This window comes from Schistocerca piceifrons, chromosome 11 (genome assembly GCF_021461385.2).
Source record: "Schistocerca piceifrons isolate TAMUIC-IGC-003096 chromosome 11, iqSchPice1.1, whole genome shotgun sequence".
Classification (NCBI taxonomy): Eukaryota; Metazoa; Arthropoda; class Insecta; order Orthoptera; family Acrididae; genus Schistocerca; species Schistocerca piceifrons.
The window spans coordinates 131,359,752-131,379,785 of NC_060148.1; the positions used below are offsets into that span (position 1 = coordinate 131,359,752).

The window sequence follows — 20,034 nt, forward strand, 5'->3', positions numbered from 1 at the left end:
TGGGTAACAAATGCTAAAGCACCACACATTATGTCCAATCACAGTTTTATTAGATTGCAAACATTGACCTTGACACCTGTTGAAAACGTGAAGAGAAGTTGTCAAAATATTCAAACCCAAACACAGAGATTTCTTATAAATGTATCACATTTTGTGATACAGCTACACCTAGTTTTGTAAGTCAATGATAACTTTCATAGTTATTGAGGAAATGTTTTAAAATTCCTAATTGCCACATAACATAAAATTCTAATCATATATTGTGTACTGCTTATCACTTGATGTTATACCTGACTCCCTTCACCCCACTCTAACCCATCTCTTCCACTACCATATTTTAAGGTTGTGCAAATGAATGTCACTTTCAGTTTTCATATTGTGCAATAAAATGTATTTACATTGGTCATAATTGTGCTTGTCATTATCCACACTCATGTATATTGAGTTATTATTTTTAGCTTTGGTTAGAACTTTTTTTTTAAATATTTGTGTCTCACCAGACAATGGTAATAATGTGCTAAAAGAGGTAGTGAGAAAATTTTGAAACTTCTAGATATCCTGATTTAATATAAAAAAAAGTAACAAGTGAGCTCATTGTCACTTGAACTTTTATTAGCAAGAAAATGAAGGAAAATTGAAAAGCTTTCACAGATTACTCAATTGTTACAAAGATAGATCTGGCTGAAAAGTCCATGTTGTCTGTCTTCAGGTTGCGATTGTCCATTATGGCTCGGTAGCATTTTCGACAGTCCCTCTGTCACTCGACCAGTGGATGTGGTGTTTGTTCTTTGGTATTGGGGCGTTAGTATGGAGAGCACTGATAAACCCAATACCTACAAGGATAACAGCAATGACACTACTGTAAGTAAACCGGACTTCTCCTTTGTGTACTCATCACAGAGGAAATGTGACAGTAAGTGAGGAAGACTGTTATCACAGTTTGTATATTTCCTACTTTTGTTGTTTTATTGAATTATGCTGCAAGTTGTAAGAAACTGATATAGGAAGTTTCACAATCAACAGCTAAAAAACTGATAAGCAACTGCTATATGCCCCTTACACAAACTACTAAGCTCATAAAAACAAACAGGAAACCAATCTCACAGCTGTGCATTTCATAAACAAACCTTCAAACAAAAAAATGTTACCACTTGGAGTATAGCAAAAATAAGCTACGTTAGGAGACCACAAACATCAGATTCTGTTATTGAGGATTTTGTGGAGGTGAAGATGATAGTTCTGTTTGAGCTGTCATTTAGTACACCTGTACGGTATAGACAAGGTGAAAATGAAAGCACTGTCAGTAGTTGATAAGTCTGCACATTGGCTACAAAAAAAACTAATCAGTATATATTATAAAAATAAGCATACAATATACGTGCCACTAAAACTCAGAAATGAGTCCCAGCATGTTTAGGGAAGTTACATAGTATGGTAGCCCTCTATCCCCCAGCCACAATAAAGGTTCTCACTTTTACCACAAGTGTGTGCGTTTGAAGATATAAGGACAGGGAAGTTTCACCCTCTAGAAATTTCTAGAACATTCCAGAACATCAGAGGGTATTCGAGAACATTCAAAAGCATTCCACAACATTACTGAATGTTCCACAATGATCCAGGATATTCTTTGGGAAGATTCCAGAATGTTTGGGAACATTCCAGATCATTGCAGAACATTCCAGAACACTCTAAAATGTTGTGGAACATTGTGGACTATTTGAATCCTTTTTGGTACGTTCTGCAATTCGCCACTGGTGGGTCTACCGCCCATTGATAGGGATATATAAAGCAAGACCCATCATGGGAACTGAAAAAGTAATGCAGTGAGTGAATGAAAACAAAAAGTGAAATGTGAGCAATCAAAATGATACAGTGAGTGAATATAAATGAAAAATAAAGTGAAAAGTGTACTTAGTGTATTTGTAAAGCAGTAAAAGTATTGCATTAGGCATGACATTATAGTTTATTACTTCTTTATTCCTCACTGTATTCACGACATGTTTCAGGCACAATGCATGTATATCAGTGAATGTAACTGCAACATTATATGATTTTACAACACAGTTTAGAGGACATGGCATCATAAACAATGAGATGCATCAAAAACTGTCACATCATGCATGACGTATAAATTTATTACTTCATTGCTACTATAGCTCACGTCACGTAAGATGGCACTTCCGTGCATAGAGGCAGAGCAGCGAAGGGATGAGAACTGTGCATGCGCAGCAGCAGAGAGTGGGCAAACAGAGTCCACGTTACTGAACTGGGTTGCTGCGGACAACAGTCAGGCTCATTTGCCTACAGTACATCAAATTATACGTTCATATCTATGAGGGGAATAGTAAATATTAAAACCAATTTCAATCAGTTGTCATTAGAGAAATATTAATTAACATCTTGATGACATTGCATCCACTGCTCCACAGATTTACTATACATGACACAGGGAGGTGAGAATAGCTGACACAGCTTTGTGAAGACATGAAGTACAATTTTTGTCAACATGACAATTGTCTGATGACAAGAGCATTGAAACTGCGTACAATAATTATCATTTATTGTGATTTGAAATGAATTATAAGTAAAAATTTAATACACAACAAAATTAACTTCAAGCACAAACCAAAATCATTGTATTTGCTTGACAACTGCTTCTACTCAATAGAATCTTTAACAATGCGTACAAGGTGTGTGTGTGTGTGTGTGTGTGTGTGTGTGTGTGTGTGTGTTGACGTGTTTGACTGTAGTTAGGTGTAATCACTGCGCATAAAAAAGAATTAGTGGTAGGAAGGACTAATGAAAAGACTATCATAAAAATGGTCTGTAAGTTGTCATATTTTTCGCAGTTAATGGGCATTATGAGTGTAAACTAACTTGTTCGACATTACAGAAAGAGACCACATTTATAATCTATTGAACAAGCAAACAATTAACCATAATCTGTGAATGATTCCAGGGAATGATGACCGATAACATCGAAAACAACCGATATCTTGACAAGTAACAGTTACTGTCATTTTAGGGCTTTATCCAGTTCATGCCTTGAAAGTGACAGGGGTTTTACATGTGAAAATATCGAACTTTTGATGAATTTATCAAGCTGCATTCTCACATGCTATTAGAGCATACAACATGGTGGAGAAGCTTAACTTCTCCTTGGGCAATATTCTAAAGATTATAGTCTACATAATTCAAAGAATACAAAGTCCTAATCAAAAAGGCTAGGAAGTTCTCATTATTATGTACACAATTGATATGTTGACAAACACATTTTATACATCGCGAGTCTAAAACTATGAAACATTATTATTTTATTCCAAAGTCTACATTGCAATGTCCCTGTCACTTCTATTTGAATCTGTCTTCGAACAATCTGATCGTAAATTTACGCTGATAGGTTCAAGACTTATATCCATTATCACTTCCCTGTCACATTATTCTTTCTGAAGCTTTTCACCATGCTGCACAGACTGTGTCCATGCTACAGGTGGGATGTCATCTATTGCCTCGTGCACAAGCAATTCAGCGAATGTTACCTTGAATGTTTTTTTCTCCTCCCACATAGCCTTATCCTTTTCCCAAATTAATTCCATAGGGCTACATTGACAGTGACATGTGAGTAAATGTAAAACTGTGTGATCCCATTCACGTGCAAGGAAGTCAAGTTCTTACATTCCATTAAGTGACTTGTATAAATTAACAAGCTGCAGGAGATCGCCACAAATCTGGGTTATACCATGCTTAATATTTTGACTTTTAAGCCAGGGAAAAATATCCGCACTTTTCTGGTGTTTATACTTGGTGCTTTCTCTGTAACAGTTGAATTATAACTGGCAATGACTGATTTTGAAGCTAGGTATGACAAGAATTGTGAATCACGACACGAAACTGACAGCATTGATTTCTGAATGGTAGTCACTGCTGTTTTTCTTACACATAAATACAAGTTTACCTCCTTCTCTTGTATCATGAATATTTATTTGGGATGTAGTTAATGCAGCACCTATACACTCCTTTGAACTAACAACTCTTCTTAACATATCTGGAACCAACACCTTTTAAAAATCTTTACATTGATGAAGTGCTTACCATTGAAGCCTATTTTCTCCTGCATAACTGTAACACATTTTTGTGATGTTGGGCAGTCATCATTTACATGGACCCCTTTACAACATCATTGTTAAAACCATCCATTGGTTTTGCATGCTCCTTGCGATTTCAGTGCTTTCCAGGTGACATGAAACCAACTTTTTCTATAGCTCCTACAGCTGTGATACTTTTGTTTATAATTCTGTTTACAGTTCTTTTGATGACATCATATGATTTTGGAGTCCATTCTTGTGTATTTGAATGTCAACAGTAGGAGACCTGCTTTCAGATTCACATTTGACAAAGTTACGAATGCAGTAAATAATCCCCCTCATCTGCTTGTAAAGCACTTCACATTTATTGCCATCACCTAACTTTTTTTTGATCATGCTTAAGCTTCTACAGATACACATTCACAGCTATACTGCTACAAGAAAGAAAAAGGAAACAAAAACAACTGATAGTTGATTGAATAATTCAGTTGTCACAAAGTACGGCAAAAGTGCAGCATGTAGGAGCAAGATTATGCTGTTAAGATGTAACTCTCTGCTAGCCACTTGGACAGAGAATGAATATTACTGGCTACCAGTGCCCAGTGCCTAGTGGAGGTGGATGTACAAAATGGCTGAAACTTGGGCCACCATCTTACATGACGCAAACTTTAACTCCATTTCCAACACATTGTACAGCAATTCACATATCCTGCTGAATGTACCTACAAAATTATGTCATTGTGCAACTCATAGTTCAGACACTGTGTGGTATACACAGCTGTAAATAAATACCTGGGCAATGCCAAGATTCTGTGCTAGTATTAAATAAAAGAAAAACTGAAATTAGACTGAAAAACTGAGTTAACATGAACCCATCACACTACTAGGAGTAGTACATTTGAACCCACAATTGGAGTGGGAAGCACTCACAGAGCACTTGTGCATTAGACTAACAAGACTGATGTACCTGCCATGTCGATTAAAACTCTGTTAGTGAGAAACATCTTCTACCTTTATACTGTGATTTCTGTCAATTAACATACAGAAATATCTGATGGTGCAACTTTTCTGGAATTAAAATAGTGCTTATATGGCAAGAAAGTAGTAAGGGCAAATACAGTCATTAGAATAAGAAATTCATGTTGGCCACAGTTTAAAGAACTGAAAATACTAGCAAACTTTCCCTCTATATTAAAGTCTGTCTCTCCTTAATGAAAACAGGTGGCAGAGATTCTAATTTTCAGAAGTGCTTTTCACAATTATAAAACCCAAAATAAAATAATGTAGATTCAGGACGTAGTAAGTTAAGTGTCAAAATGGTTTTAAATATTCTATTGTAAAACTATAATAAACAACACTTGGTACTGACAGACCTACCATACAATCACTTTGAGAGCCATGTATAAAACCTATTGAAGAATAGATGTGTTTAAGAGGTAGAAGAATTTTGTAACAGTGTGGTACCATATATCAACACATAATTTTTAATATAAAGTTTCTACATAAGTACAGTTATCAAATCCCACATCATGAGATTAGATTAGATTAATTATTCATTCCATAGACACAACCTCCTGGGTGTGGAACATGTCAGATAAACACATTACAAAAATGTACTTAGAAAAACTTGAGTTTCATTAATTTTAACGATCCTCAGTCAATAAACAGTAAAATTATGTACATGAATTAAATGTAAACTTCTAATATTTACAGGTTTAATACTTACATCTGCTTTCATTAAATCCATCATTCGGACATTTTCTAGTTTCTTGGCTATTACAACCAAGTATTGTCAAAACTTAAAGTAAATTACTCATTTCAGTGATCCGCAGCTAAGAACAGACAGATTATGTACAAGATTTAAAATTAAACTTCCGCTATTTACAGACTTAAGACTTACATCTGCTTTCCATACATCCATCATTCACACAGTAATGTAGTTACTTGGCTGTTACAACCAAGTATTGTCAAAAATTAAAGTATAATAAATTTTCATTAGAATGGTCTACTGCACTTGTTGAGAAACTCATGGATGGAATAGAAGGAGTTGGCCACCAAAAATTCTTTTAAATTATGTTTAAATTGTGCCTTGTCTGAAACTAAACTCTTAATGGATGCTGGTAACTTATTGAAAATATGCATTGCTGAATACTGGACTCCTTTCTGGGCAAGAGTAAGTGATTTTAAATCTTTATGTATAGTGTTCTTATTCCTAGAATTGATACTGTGTACTAATCAGTTAGTTGGAAAAAGAGATGTATTATTTACAACAAACTTCATTAAGGAATAAAGCTGTGGTTAATATGCCCAATTCTTTGAATAGATTTTGACATGATGTTCTTGGATTTACACTACTCATTACTCTTATTATACGCTTCTTTACTCTAAAAATTTTTTCTCTGTTTGTGGAGTTACCCCAAAATATGATACCATATGACATAATGGAGTGAAAATAAGCAAAATATGCCTGTTTTTTTTATATTTATATCTCCTATGTCTGACATCATTCGCATTGCAAACACAGACTTGTTTAGGCACTTTAGCAGACCATTAGTATGTTGCTCCCAGCTGAATTTATTATCAAGTTGTAATCCCAAGAATTTTACACTCTCAACTTCTGCTATTTCCATGTCCTCATATTTTATCCACCCACCAAAGGAAATCTCTTGGAAGTTCTGAACTGCATATAGTGGGTCTTTTCAAAGTTTAAATGACAGTGAATTGGCTATGAACCACTTATTAATGTCAGTAAAAATTTGATTAGCTGCCCTTTCTAAATTTATATTTGATTTACTATTTATTGCAATGTTTGTGTCATGTGCAAATAATACAAACTTGGCATCTGGTAATGTAACAGATGACAGGTCATTAATATACACAAGAAACAGTAGTAGACCTAGTATGGAACCTTGCGGAACACCACATGTAATTTCTTCCCAGTCAGATGATGTCTGATTGCCTACTGGTGAAGTGTTACGTAATGACACCCTTTGTTTTTTATATGTAAGATATGACTGAAACACTTTCCAGCACTACAAGTCACACCATAATACTTTAATTTACTTAAAAGAATGCTGTGATTCAAACAGTCAAACGCCTTTGACAGGTCACAGAATATGCCAGTTGCCTCTAATTTGTTGTCCAATGAATTAAGGACATTTTCACTGTAAGTGTAAATAGCTTTCTCAATATCAGCACGCTTAAGAAACCCAAACTCTGACTTTGACAGTATGTTATTTTCACTAAGGTGCTTAAGTAGACACTTGAACATAACCTTTTCAAAGATTTTTGAAAAAACTGGCAAAAGTGAGATTGGTCAGCAATTTGACAGCATTTCTTTGTCCCCTTTCTTGTGGAGAGGTATAACTTCAGCATTTTTAAGCCGATCCAGGAATGTTCCTGTGACAAGTGATTGATTACACAAATAACTTAAGATATGACTAGCTCACATGAACACTCTGTTATTAACTTTGTTGATATGTTATCATAGCCTCTAGAATGCTTGGATTTCAAGGACTTTATGATGGATTCTATTTCTTTGGGTGAAGTAAGTGTCAATTCCATTTTACTGAGATTGCTTGTGTGCACTGGTCTCAGATATTCCATTCTATTATTTACTGAACCTGACAACTCCATTTTATCAGTAACAAAGACAAAAAACTTGTTTAAATGGTTTGCAACACAACATGTATTTGTTACCAGGGTTTCATTTACTTTTAGAACTATTTGTTCCTCCCCATTTCTGGTCCTACCTGTCTCTGACTTAACTATATCCCATATTGTTTTTATTTTATTGCTGGATGTATTTATCTTCTTCTCATAATGCAAGTGTATAGATTTCTGGATAACCTTCTACAATATTTTGCAGTAATTTTTGTAATGAGCTATAATGCTAGTATCAAAGGTGTCCCTATGTATCAGATAGTGTTTCCTTTTTGTCTCACATGATATCTTTATCCCTTGTGTGATCCATGGTTTCTTATTAGACTTCTGCTTAATTTGAGTTACCGTCAGGGGAAAACAATTTTCAAATAAGGTGCTAACTTTATTAATGAATGTTTTGTATTTTCCATTCGTGTCTTGGATGCTGTAAACATCTGTGGCGTAGAGCACCATAAAAATCGATATTTGTTCTGTGCGTAAGTGTGCTATCTTTGAGGAGAGCATGTTGGACGCTAACGGCAGTTAGCCTCCGGACTTGTATCTGAGTAGACGCTAAGTGTGAATAAATCTGTATATGAGAGAATTCTAGTTGTTTACCTACAACTATACCATATTCCCTCACTGGTGACCCTGTTTTTGTGTAATATGTGTCCGAGTTACCGCCTGAAGGTTATTTACACGCCTACCGCGTCGGGTTTCTCCGCGATCGCGAGGGCCTTTGTTCAGCTCCAGACAATGGCCTTTCAGCATTCACCGCCGCCCGGATTCCAGCAACATCTCTCCAGCACTCCTGCCGACGTAGTGGACATGCCGCAAGAATCTTCGGAATCCTTCAGCCAGAACATGCAGTGCAATTCATCAAGTGCCGCCAGTTTCTTCCAACCGCCAACGGTCATGGACTCTGGCTTTGTTAGCCTGGACCTTCCCACGTGTTCTCCACAGAGGGTTGGTCGGAACATTTCTACTCCTGTGTCGAACACACAATTCAATACAGTTCGTGGCGTCGAGCGAGGTTTCGCTACTTTGGAAAATCCAGTAGTAAATTCAAACTCGAATCAGTTCCTGCCACGTGTGTATCCTTCCGCACCGGCTAGTCAACAGGTGTTCAATGCTCGCCAAACAGCAAATATCACACCGAGTGTGCATCCTAGTGGACGTGTGTGGGATCCTTGTGTTGCTTCTAATCAGGTCAACAATTCTGTGCTGGACAGTAATTACTCCGACATCTACAACCAGCCCCACCACTCACGGTCGAGTGAATACTGTGTGCATAACGGACATTCATCAGCGTACTTAAGCACTTGTGGTTTCTCTCCGAGCTACCACGTCAATGAGAATGCACATTTTGACTATGATCCTCACACCGTTCGAGCGTCCGTCGCTTCTCAGCTGCCCCCCCCAGCGTCAAGTGAATTTTGCAATTCGCGCATTATGAGACGCCAATAATCCGGACTCGCAATCTCCTGCATGCTCTACTTCAGTCCAAAGTAATAGGCGCACCTCCGCAGTGACTGCAGTGCTGAATCTGCCAAAATTACCAGACTTCAAACCCGCTCACCCGGAGTTCTGGTCTAACCTGGTTGAGCAAACATTCAATGTCTGTGCCTTGGACGATGACGCACGCTTCGCCTGCCTCATGAACCATCTTCATGACCGCGTCGATTTAATTTATGATCTGGTCAAAGCACCCCCCCCTAGCAGGGAAGTATGCTGTGGTGAAACAAACGATACTGGAGCGTGTCTCTAAGACCAGGAGAGTAAATGTGCGACAGCTCATCTACGAAGAGCGTCTCGGCGACAGGTCTCTGTCCCAGCTGTGGCGGTGCATCCGTCTTCTCGTCGATGAGCAAGTTATGCCTGATGACACACTCGCAGAAATCTGGACTGAAAAGCTGCCTTTGCCTGTCCAGACTGCAATCTCTGCGTATGAAGATAGGCCAGTAAATGAACGTTTACGCGCAGCCGACAGAGCATACTCCGCTAGGCAACATGAGCTCCGTGCACTGCATTCTGGACGTGACCGCTCTAAGACGCTTTCTGACGCCACGCCCTTGTCCGGTGCTGCTGATAACAAGTTTTTTAAACTAGCCGCCCTGCCTGCACCTTCAACTCCTCGCAACAACAGTGCATCGGACTCTGTGGAAGACTCTGGGGCACATACTCCATCACCTAGCAACTACCCACAGGAGCACAGGCCCGCCCAACGTTACTGTTTCTTCCACGCAAGATTCGCGGAGCAAGCTCGCAAATGCCAGTCACCGTGTTCTTACCCAAACTCCAACCGCAGGTAGGCTACGGTGCCACCTCCTGCGATGTAAATAACGGGCACCATCCCTCGTTGCACTCCGTTTCGGACAATAGCAGTAAATGTGGTCGAGTCTATGTTCGCGATTTACGATCAGGTGTATGTTTTCTGGTAGACACTGGCGCAGACGTCTCTTTGCTGCCAGTTCACCTAGCAACCAATAAAGTGCAACCACACAAAACAGTACTTCGTGCAGTGAACTTGTCTACCCTACAGTGCTCGGGTTCCACTTCGTATACAGTGAAACTTTCGCCCGAGTGCAAGCTGGAGTGGACGTTTCTAGTGTCAACAATTGAAGAACCTATTCTCGGAATTGATTTCCTCAAGCACTATCAGTTGTCACTAGATTTTGTGCAAAATACTGTGTGTTACCCCTCCCTTAACAAACATATTCCTTTCGCTTCGCCGAGTGACAGTTCGGCCAACACCAAACATGTGTGCTGTGCTAAGAAGTGTGTAAACCTATCCTTGGAGCTGCAATCCTGGACAAACAAGTGGCTAGTGGAGTGCACCAAGTCTTCTAAGTTGCAGATGGAACGTATGTAAATGCTACTGCATCTCCGCGACTTACACCACGAGTTGGCCTCCACACAACAATGCCTCGCGGCACTACAAGCAGACGACTTGTCGGCTACAGACAAGGTCAGTCCGTGCCAATCTGGTGTTCCCGTGCCCGCACACGTTAACGACAATGTTGTGAACTCTGTAAACTGTGTCAGCACCCCCTTTTGTAATGATAGGGTATGCCCGAGTGCTCATGCTCCTTGCGTTCCGAAGGGACAATTAACTTGCCAAGCTCGTGGCAATGAACTACGGCCACCTGCTGTCCAGCCACGCCCACTCATGCCTACAGCGCTCGTAGCGCCACGGCCCGCTACCAAGAACCAGTGTACCAACCTCGCCCATGTTAACACGTGTGCAACCTTTAGATGAGATAATAAATCTTCAAGACTGTTTATAAACAGTAGATGATCAGTGGATTGTCTGTACTAATAATAAATGCATAAAACTGTAGTGTCTGTGTGCAAACCTACTAGATGAATTTTCATGGGGTTTTTGAAGAGCATAGTTTGGGGCACAGGATAAGCTTTAGTTCATCAAATTGGATTATGGAGAAAAAAATATCATCATTTCAAGTTTTACTGAAACTTTCTGGTCTGTCTGAACATGCTAATCTCCAAAACTACTAGACAGATTTTATAGGATTTTAACTGATATCTTCAGCGTAGCTAGTAGTGGTGCACAGGCTGTACTTCATAAAAATCAAATTGTGGGAAAAAAGATAATCATACATAAAAATGTATGTCCGAAATCACTGGACTGATTTCAATCAAATATGGTACACGTATCACTTATTGTCCGAAAAGAATAGCTGTGGGGGTAAGAATCAACTATCTATCAAAGGAGTGGGTATGGGGCTAAAAAAGAAGTGTAGACCACAATGTGCACATACCAAAATTTTATTCATCCTGTATTTGTGAACAAGAGTACTTAATGACCTGCAACAAACTTTACACGTAGTTTCAAACCTTTATGAAACTTTTCATTGCCGACGCCCCGAACATAATGATTGAAGAAAAAAGATTATCACTTACTATATTTTCACACTTCATTTTTGCATCATACACAATGTTTTAATTTATTACTTGTATACTACTAACTGTATTCATAACACATTTTGCAGACAGTGTTCACATATATCACTGAATGTACCTACAAAATCATAGCTATTTACAATGTATAGATCAGGATACATAATGCCATAAACATTCATGAAAATTTCCTGTACCATACGTGCATTTAAGTTTAAGTATAAGTATAAGTATAACTTGAACCCTGAGGAAGAACATAGGCTACTTTAGAAAGTGTGTGGAACAAGAAACTTATTGATTTGAAGAACTTTGCATGATTTAGGGAAAAATATTTACTTTTTGAAGAAGCTGTTTACTGTTTGACTTTTGAACTTGATCATACATGTGAAAATGCTTGTCTTGTTTTAGATGTGCTACATTATATGATTCAAAGTATTGAATACAATGCTTGTACCATCTTCAGTGTTTATTCGATACTTCCATGCTATTTGTAGCATAATGTACATGCTGGATAATGTATACGTACTATGCACTCTTTTCAGTATTTGGAAGTGAGAGAACTTAGTGATGTGCAACAAACTTTAAATATAATTTCAAACCTTTACCAAACTTTATCTTGTTGATGACAACCCCCCCCCCCCCCCCCCACCACCACTCCACCCCAAATGATGAAAGGGAAAAAGTGTATCAGTTAATATATTTTCACTGTCCGTGTAGTAAAATTGTCACATCACGCATGACATCTCCATCTACATCTAAATTGATACTCCGCAAGCCACCCAACGGTGTGTGGCGGAGGGCACTTTACGTGCCACTGTCATTACCTCCCTTTCCTGTTCCAGTCGCGTATGGTTCGCGGGAAGAACGACTGTCTGAAAGCCTCCGTGCGCGCTCTAATCTCTCTAATTTTACATTCGTGATCTCCTCGGGAGGTATAAGTAGGGGGAAGCAATATATTCGATACCTCATCCAGAAACGCACCCTCTCGAAACCTGGCGAGCAAGCTACACCGCGATGCAGAGCGCCTCTCTTGCAGAGTCTGCCACTTGAGTTTATTAAACATCTCCGTAACGCTATCACAGTTACCAAATAACCCTGTGACGAAACGCCCCGCTCTTCTTTGGATCTTCTCTACCTCCTCCGTCAACCCGACCTGGTACGGATCCCACACTGATGAGCAATACTCAAGTATAGGTCAAACGAGTGTTTTGTAAGCCACCTCCTTTGTTGATGGACTACATTTTCTAAGCACTCTCCCAATGAATCTCAACCTGGTACCTGCCTTACCAACAATTAATTTTATATGATCATTCCACTTCAAATCGTTCCGCACGCATACTCCCAGATATTTTACAGAAGTAACTGCTACCAGTGTTTGTTCCGCTATCATATAATCATACAATAAAGGATCCTTCTTTCTATGTATTCACAATACATTACATTTGTCTATGTTAAGGGTCAGTTGCCACTCCCTGCACCAAGTGACTATCCGCTGCAGATCTTCTTGCATTTCGCTACAATTTTCTAATGCTGCAACGTCTCTGTATACTACAGCAACATCCGCGAAAAGCCGCATGGAACTTCCGACACTATCTACTAGGTCATTTATATATATTGTGAAAAGCAATGGTCCCATAACACTCCCCTGTGGCACGCCAGAGGTTACTTTAACGTCTGTAGACGTCTCTCCATTGATAACAACATGCTGTGTTCTGTTTGCTAAAAACTCTTCAATCCAGCCACACAGCTGGTCTGATATTCCGTAGGTTCTTACTTTGTTTATCAGGCGACAGTGCGGAACTGTATCGAACGCCTTCCGGAAGTCAAGAAAAGTAGCATCTACCTGGGAGTCTGTATCTAATATTTTCTGGGTCTCATGAACAAATAAAGCGAGTTGGGTCTCACACGATCGCTGTTTCCAGAATCCATGTTGATTCCTACATAGTAGATTCTGGGTTTCCAGAAATGACATGATACACGAGCAAAAAACATGTTCTAAAATTCTACAAGAGATCGACGTCAGAGATATAGGTCTATAGTTTTGCGCATCTGCTCGACGACCCTTCTTGAAGACTGGGACTATCTGTACTCTTTTCCAATCATTTGGAACCGTCCGTTCCTCTAGAGACTTGCGGTACACGGCTGTTAGAAGGGGGGCAAGTTCTTTCGCTTACTCTGTGTAGAATCGAATTGGTATCCCGTCAGGTCCAGTGGACTTTCCTCTATTGAGTGATTCCAGTTGCTTTTCTATTCCTTGGACACTTATTTCGATGTCAGCCATTTTTTCGTTTGTGTGAGGATTTAGAGAAGGAACTGCAGTGCGGTCTTCCTCTGCGAAACAGCTTTGGAAAAAGGTGTTTAGTATTTCAGCTTTACGCGTGTCATCCTCTGTTTCAATGCCATCATCATCCCGTAGTGTCTGGATATGCTGTTTCGAGCCACTTACTGATTTAACGTAAGACCAGAACTTCCTAGGATTTTCTGTCAAGTCGGTACATAGAATTTTACTTTCGAATTCACTGAACGCCCTCCTTACGCTAACTTTGACATCGTTTAGATTCTGTTTGTCTGAGAGGTTTTGGCTGCGTTTAAACTTGGAGTGGAGCTCTCTTTGCTTTCGCAGTAGTTTCCTAACTTTGTTGTTGTACTACGGTGGGTTTTTCCCGTCCCTCACAGTTTTACTCGGCACGTACCTGTCTAAAACACATTTTACGATTGCCTTGAACTTTTTCCATAAACACTCAACATCGTCAGTGTTGGAACAGAAATTTTCGTTTTGATGTGTTAGGTAGTCTGAAATCTGCCTTCTATTACCTTTTTTTATATTCCTATTAACTTCCATATTCAGGGATGCTGCAACGGCCTTATGATCACTGATTCCCTGTTCTATACATACAGAGTCAAAAAGTTCGGGTCTGTTTGTTATCAGTAGGTCCAAGATGTTATCTCCATGAGTCGGTTCTCTGTTTAATTGCTCGAGGTAATTTTCAGATAGTGCACTCAGTATAATGTCACTCGATGCTCTGTCCCTACCACCCATCCTAAACATCTGAGTGTCCCAGTCTATATCTGGTAAATTGAAATCTCCACCTAAGACTATAACATGCTGAGAAAATTTATGTGAAATGTATTCCAAATTTTCTCTCAGTTGTTCTGCCACTAATGCTGCTGAGTCGGGAGGTCGGTAAAGGGAGCCAATTATTAACCTAGTTCGGTTGTTTAGTGTAACCTCCACCCATAATAATTCACAGGAACTATCCACTTCTACTTCACTACGGGATAAACTACTACTAACAGCGACGAACACTCCACCACCGGTTGCATGCAATCTATCCTTTCTAAACACCATCTGTACCTTTGTAAAAATTTTGGCAGAATTTATCTCTGGCTTAAGCCAGCTTTCTGTACCTATAACGATTTCAGCTTTGGTGCTTTCTATCAGCGCTTGAAGTTCCGGTACTTTACCAACGCAGCTTCGACAGTTGACAATTACAATACCGATTGCTGCTTGGTCCCCGCATGTCCTGACTTTGCCCCGCACCCGTTGAGGCTGTTGCCCTTTCTGTACTTGCCCAAGGCCATCTAACCTAAAAAACCGCCCAGCCCACGCCACACAACACCTGCTACCCGTGTAGCCGCTTGTTGCGTGTAGTGGACTCCTGACCTATCCAGCGGAACCCAAAACCCCACCACCCTATGGCGCAAGTCGAGGAATCTGCAGCCCACTCGGTCGCAGAACCGTCTCAGCCTCTGATTCAGACCCTCCACTTGGCTCTGTACCAAAGGTCCACAGTCAGTCCTGTCGACGATGCTGCAGATGGTGAGCTTTGCTTTCATCCCGCTAGCGAGACTGGCAGTCTTCACCAAATCAGATAGCCGCCGGAAGCCAGAGAGGATTTCCTCCGATCCATAGCGACACACATCATTGGTGCCGACATGAGCGACCACCTGCAGATGGGTGCACCCTGTACCCTTCATGGCATCCGGAAGGACCCTTTCCACATCTGGAATGACTCCCCCCGGTATGCACACGGAGTGCACATTGGTTTTCTTCCCCTCTCTTGCTGCCATTTCCCTAAGGGGCCCCATTACGCGCCTGACGTTGGAGCTCCCAACTACCAGTAAGCTCACCCTCTGCAACTGCCCGGATCTTGCAGACTGAGGGGCAACCTCTGGAACAGGACAAGCAGCCATGTCAGGCCAAAGATCAGTATCAGCCTGAGACAGAGCCTGAAACCAGTTCGTCAGACAAACTGGAGAGTCTTTCCGTTCAGCCCTCCGGAATGTCTTTTGCCCCCTGCCACACCTTGAAACGACCTCCCACTCTACCACAGGTGAGGGATCAGCCTCAATGCGGGCAGTATCCCGGGCAACCACAGTCGTAGTCCGATCAGGGGATGCGTGGGACGAGCTGGCCATCCCCGACAAACCCCCATCTGGACCCCCACAGTGATGCCCATTGGCAACAGCCTCAAGCTGTGTGACCGAAGCCAACACTGCCTGAAGCTGGGAGCGAAGGGATGCCAACTCAGCCTGCATCCGAACACAGCAGTTGCAGTCCCTATCCATGCTAAAAACTGTTTTGCAAAGAACGTCTGAACTAATCTACAGAGAGCGCAAACAAATCGACAAAATTTAAACGGTTATTAAAATACAAGATTGCCTAGTAAATGCAGTAATGCTGCTACTTGCGCACTGCTGACACTGCTCGGCGGCGGAAGGAGACTAAGCGAAATTACACTATTCAGGTACTAAAACGCGATGCTACACTCTCTACATCTTGATATTCACGTTTATTGCTTCTTTGTTACTAGCTCTATTCACAACACATTTCACAGACAGTATCCACGTATGCTGCTGAGTTTACCTACAGTATTGTATCATTTTGTGACAAATATTTGAGGAGAGTGAGGGAAGGAGGAGATGGACTGAGAAATGGCTGAAGGAGATGGACAGAGAGAGTGGAGAGAAGGAGATTGACAGAGAGAGGAAGGGAAGAAGGAGATGAAGTAATGGAATTGAAACAAATGTGTACCAGAGCAACACCAGGTACCTAGTTAGTCAATAAATAAATAAATATCAAAGTGGAGAGAGTTGCCCAAATTAAGTAATTTGAAACAAGGCATAAATGATGAGAAATGAATGACACAAGCAGTTTACTCCATGCAGACAGTATCCACCACCCCGCCACTACTATCCCCCTATTCCATACCCCGTAAATGAGCCACGGATCGTGCCGAGATTGGGTGCTCGCTTGCCTGAACAATACAGATAGCCGTACTGTAGATGCAACCACAGCAGAGGGGTATCCGTGGAGAGGCCAGACTAATCTATGGTCCATGATGAAAGGCAGCAGCTTTTATGGTAATTACAGTGGCAACAGTCTGAATTATTGACTGATCTGGCCTTTTTAACATTAACAGACATGCTATGCCGGTATTGTGAATGACTAAAGGTAAGGAGAAAAGGGGAAACTGCAGACATATACTTCCTGAAGGCATGCAGTTCTACTGTATGAATAAATTATGATGACATCCTCTTGAGTAAAATATTCTGAAGGTAAAACAGTCAGCCTCCAGTTGGATCTCCAAGCAGGGACTACTCAGGAGGATGTTGCCATGAGGAAATACAACCTGGAATTCTAAAGGCTGCAGTGTGGAATGTTAGATCCCATAATTGGCTGTGTAGGCTAGAGAATTAAAAAAGGGAAGTGGATAGGTTGATGTTAGACATAATGGGAGTTAATGAAGTGTGGTGGTAAGATGAACAAAGCATCTGGTCAGGTAAGTACCAGGTTATCAACACAGAATCAATCAGCAGTAATTCCAGAAGTAGAAGAAATATGGGAATGCAGGTAAGCTACTATGAACACCATAGTGAATGCATTATCATTGCCAGGACAGACACAAAACCAACGCCCACTCCACCAGTGTGAGTTTATATGCCACCTATAGCATCCAGTCATATGAATATGATCACCTGTCAAAAGCCTGAATAACCACCTATTGCTGTATGGACCACCGCAAAATGTGGAGGAAAAGAGTTTAGGTACTTATGGAGGGTACTGACAGTGATGTGGAGCCAAGCAGATTCTGGTGGCATGGCCAGCTGTGTTAGGTTTCTCGGTTGAGGATCTGTGGCACGTACAGCCCAATTGAGTTGGTTCCACAGATTCTCAGTTGGACTTAAATCCAAGCATTTGTTGGCCAGGGGAATACAATAAACTCTTCCTGATGCTCTTCAGACTCACACATACACATGAGATGTGTGACATGATGTATTGTCCTGCTGTTGGATGCTATTGTGTAGAGGAAAAACAAACTGTATGTAGGAGTGGACTTGGTCCCCAAGGATAGATGCAAACTTGTGCCTTCCAGAATGATGAGGTACCCAGGGCGTGGCACAGAAATGTTCCCCGAACCATGACATACCCTTGTCTGACCCAGACCATTACAACAATTGTTTCAGGGTGTTTCCTTCCAGACATTTCATGCCGTACATAGAGCATAAAATGTGATTCAACTGAAAAGGCCAACTGTTGCCACTCAGTCGACGTCCAGTTGCACTGCTGGCGTATGAACTACTGCCTTTATTGTCGATGAACAGAAGTCAGCGTGGGTGCGTGAACCAGGCAACGGATGCAGAGGCCCATATGCAACAATGTTCGCTGAATAGTCATTGAGGAGGCACTGTCGGTAGCCTTTGGTTCATCTGGGCGCTCAGCTACTCATCAGTTCCACATCTATTTGCCCATACACATTTCCACAGCCATCATTCATACATGTTGTCTAGAGGCCTCTGTGCACCGCAGTTTCCTTGCCACTGGTTTGAATAGCAACATTTTGCCATGGATGGGATACTTTAACTGTGGCGACATACAATCTGTTTACAAACTTGGTCATTTCAGAAATGCTTCCACCCTTGTCTCGACAGTAAATTTTTGTGGACTCTTGGACGCCAAATAAATCACACCGTTTCCACATTATGACAACAGCTGCACTGTTTTCCATGTCCCCCAACACGCTTTATGTACCCTCCACTGCTAGTGTTGCTACATGCCATCTTTGAGTTTCTACATATCGTGAAGAGCTTTAAATAATGTACGTATTGACATCACAAAATAAGTTACAAATGTCAGCCCCCACTAAGGCCATTGCACAACAAGAGTGGTGCATTGTCAGAAGAGAGTAGACATTCTTGGTTTCCTACAGGCTTCAGTATAGTAATAGGTGCCACACAGTGTGAGACTGAAATGGCATTGCAACTGGAAATCTACTCCAAATTCAAAGTATGTGGGGCAGTATGATTCTTGTGAGAAAAACGTCCAAATTGCACACAGATTCACCATAAGTTGTAGTGGCATATGAACCAAAACTATATCATCATGTCGAGCCATTTTGAAATAGTACCAACAGGTGCTACAGATTCGAAAGGAAGGTCATCGATGTAGACCACAGACAACAATGTCCAGGCTACTGAAAAAGGACATCTTGGGAGTGGGGGAAGGGGGGGGGGAGATTTTTCAATGATTAGGACTTTCTCACAGCAGTTCTCAAATGGCTCCGTGACCACGGAGCAGATTTCTGTCATTGAAAAACTGAATGATTAGAATATTCTGGCTGTTGTTTACAAAGACTTTGTGACTGTGTTGAGAAATTGTGTCATGTATCTGGGTCACTTTGAAGCAGAGTGCATTATTCAAAAAAAGTTCTTTGGCCTTCCATAATGATGTGTAATTTACATTTTGAAGTCCCTTCATATCATAAAATAAAATAAATTATTCAGATAGTTGAGGGATACAAAAATTTAATTATGATGTGTAACTAGAATTTGATAGTATGGACAGGAAGATACAATAAAATATTGGGGGAACATGGACTGGGTAAAAGGATCAAAGACGGAGCCATCTTGCAGAATTTTGCACACAGCATAATTTAATCAGTACTAACACTTGTGTTAGAATTGTGTAAAAATGTTGTATATTTGAAGGAGACTTTGAGATGCTTGAAGGCTGCAGATTGATTATATAGTAGTGAGATATAGATTTCAAAACAGGGGCTGATGTAGACCGTAATGTTAACTTATTAGTTGTGAACTGCTGATTAAAACAGAAATTGATGGGATGGGACCCAGATAAATTGAAAGATCTAGAAGTTGTTGACAGTTATAGAGGGAGCATTATGCAATGATTGACTGAAACAACAGAAAAGAATACAACATAAAACAAATAGTTAGCTTTGAGAGGTGATGATGTGAAAGCAGCAGAGTTTCAAATAGGTAGAAAGGTAAAGCCTGGTAGTAATCCTTGGGTAATGCTTGGCATATTGAATTTAACTGATGAAAGAAGAAAATATAAAAATTCATTAAATGAAGCAGATGAAAGGGAGGG

At 40.5% G+C, this 20,034-nt stretch overlaps 1 protein-coding gene across 1 annotated transcript in view; it reads left to right on the plus strand.

Annotated features, from left to right (window-relative positions):
- Positions 1-865, plus strand: part of LOC124719793 (plasma membrane calcium-transporting ATPase 2-like) — a 570,459-nt gene extending 569,594 nt beyond the window's left edge. Inside the window, exon 18 of the mRNA XM_047244989.1 lies at positions 710-865. Coding sequence (XP_047100945.1) covers positions 710-865 — 156 coding nt within the window. The remainder of the gene's footprint in view (positions 1-709) is intronic.
- Positions 866-20,034: the final 19,169 nt, after the last annotated feature.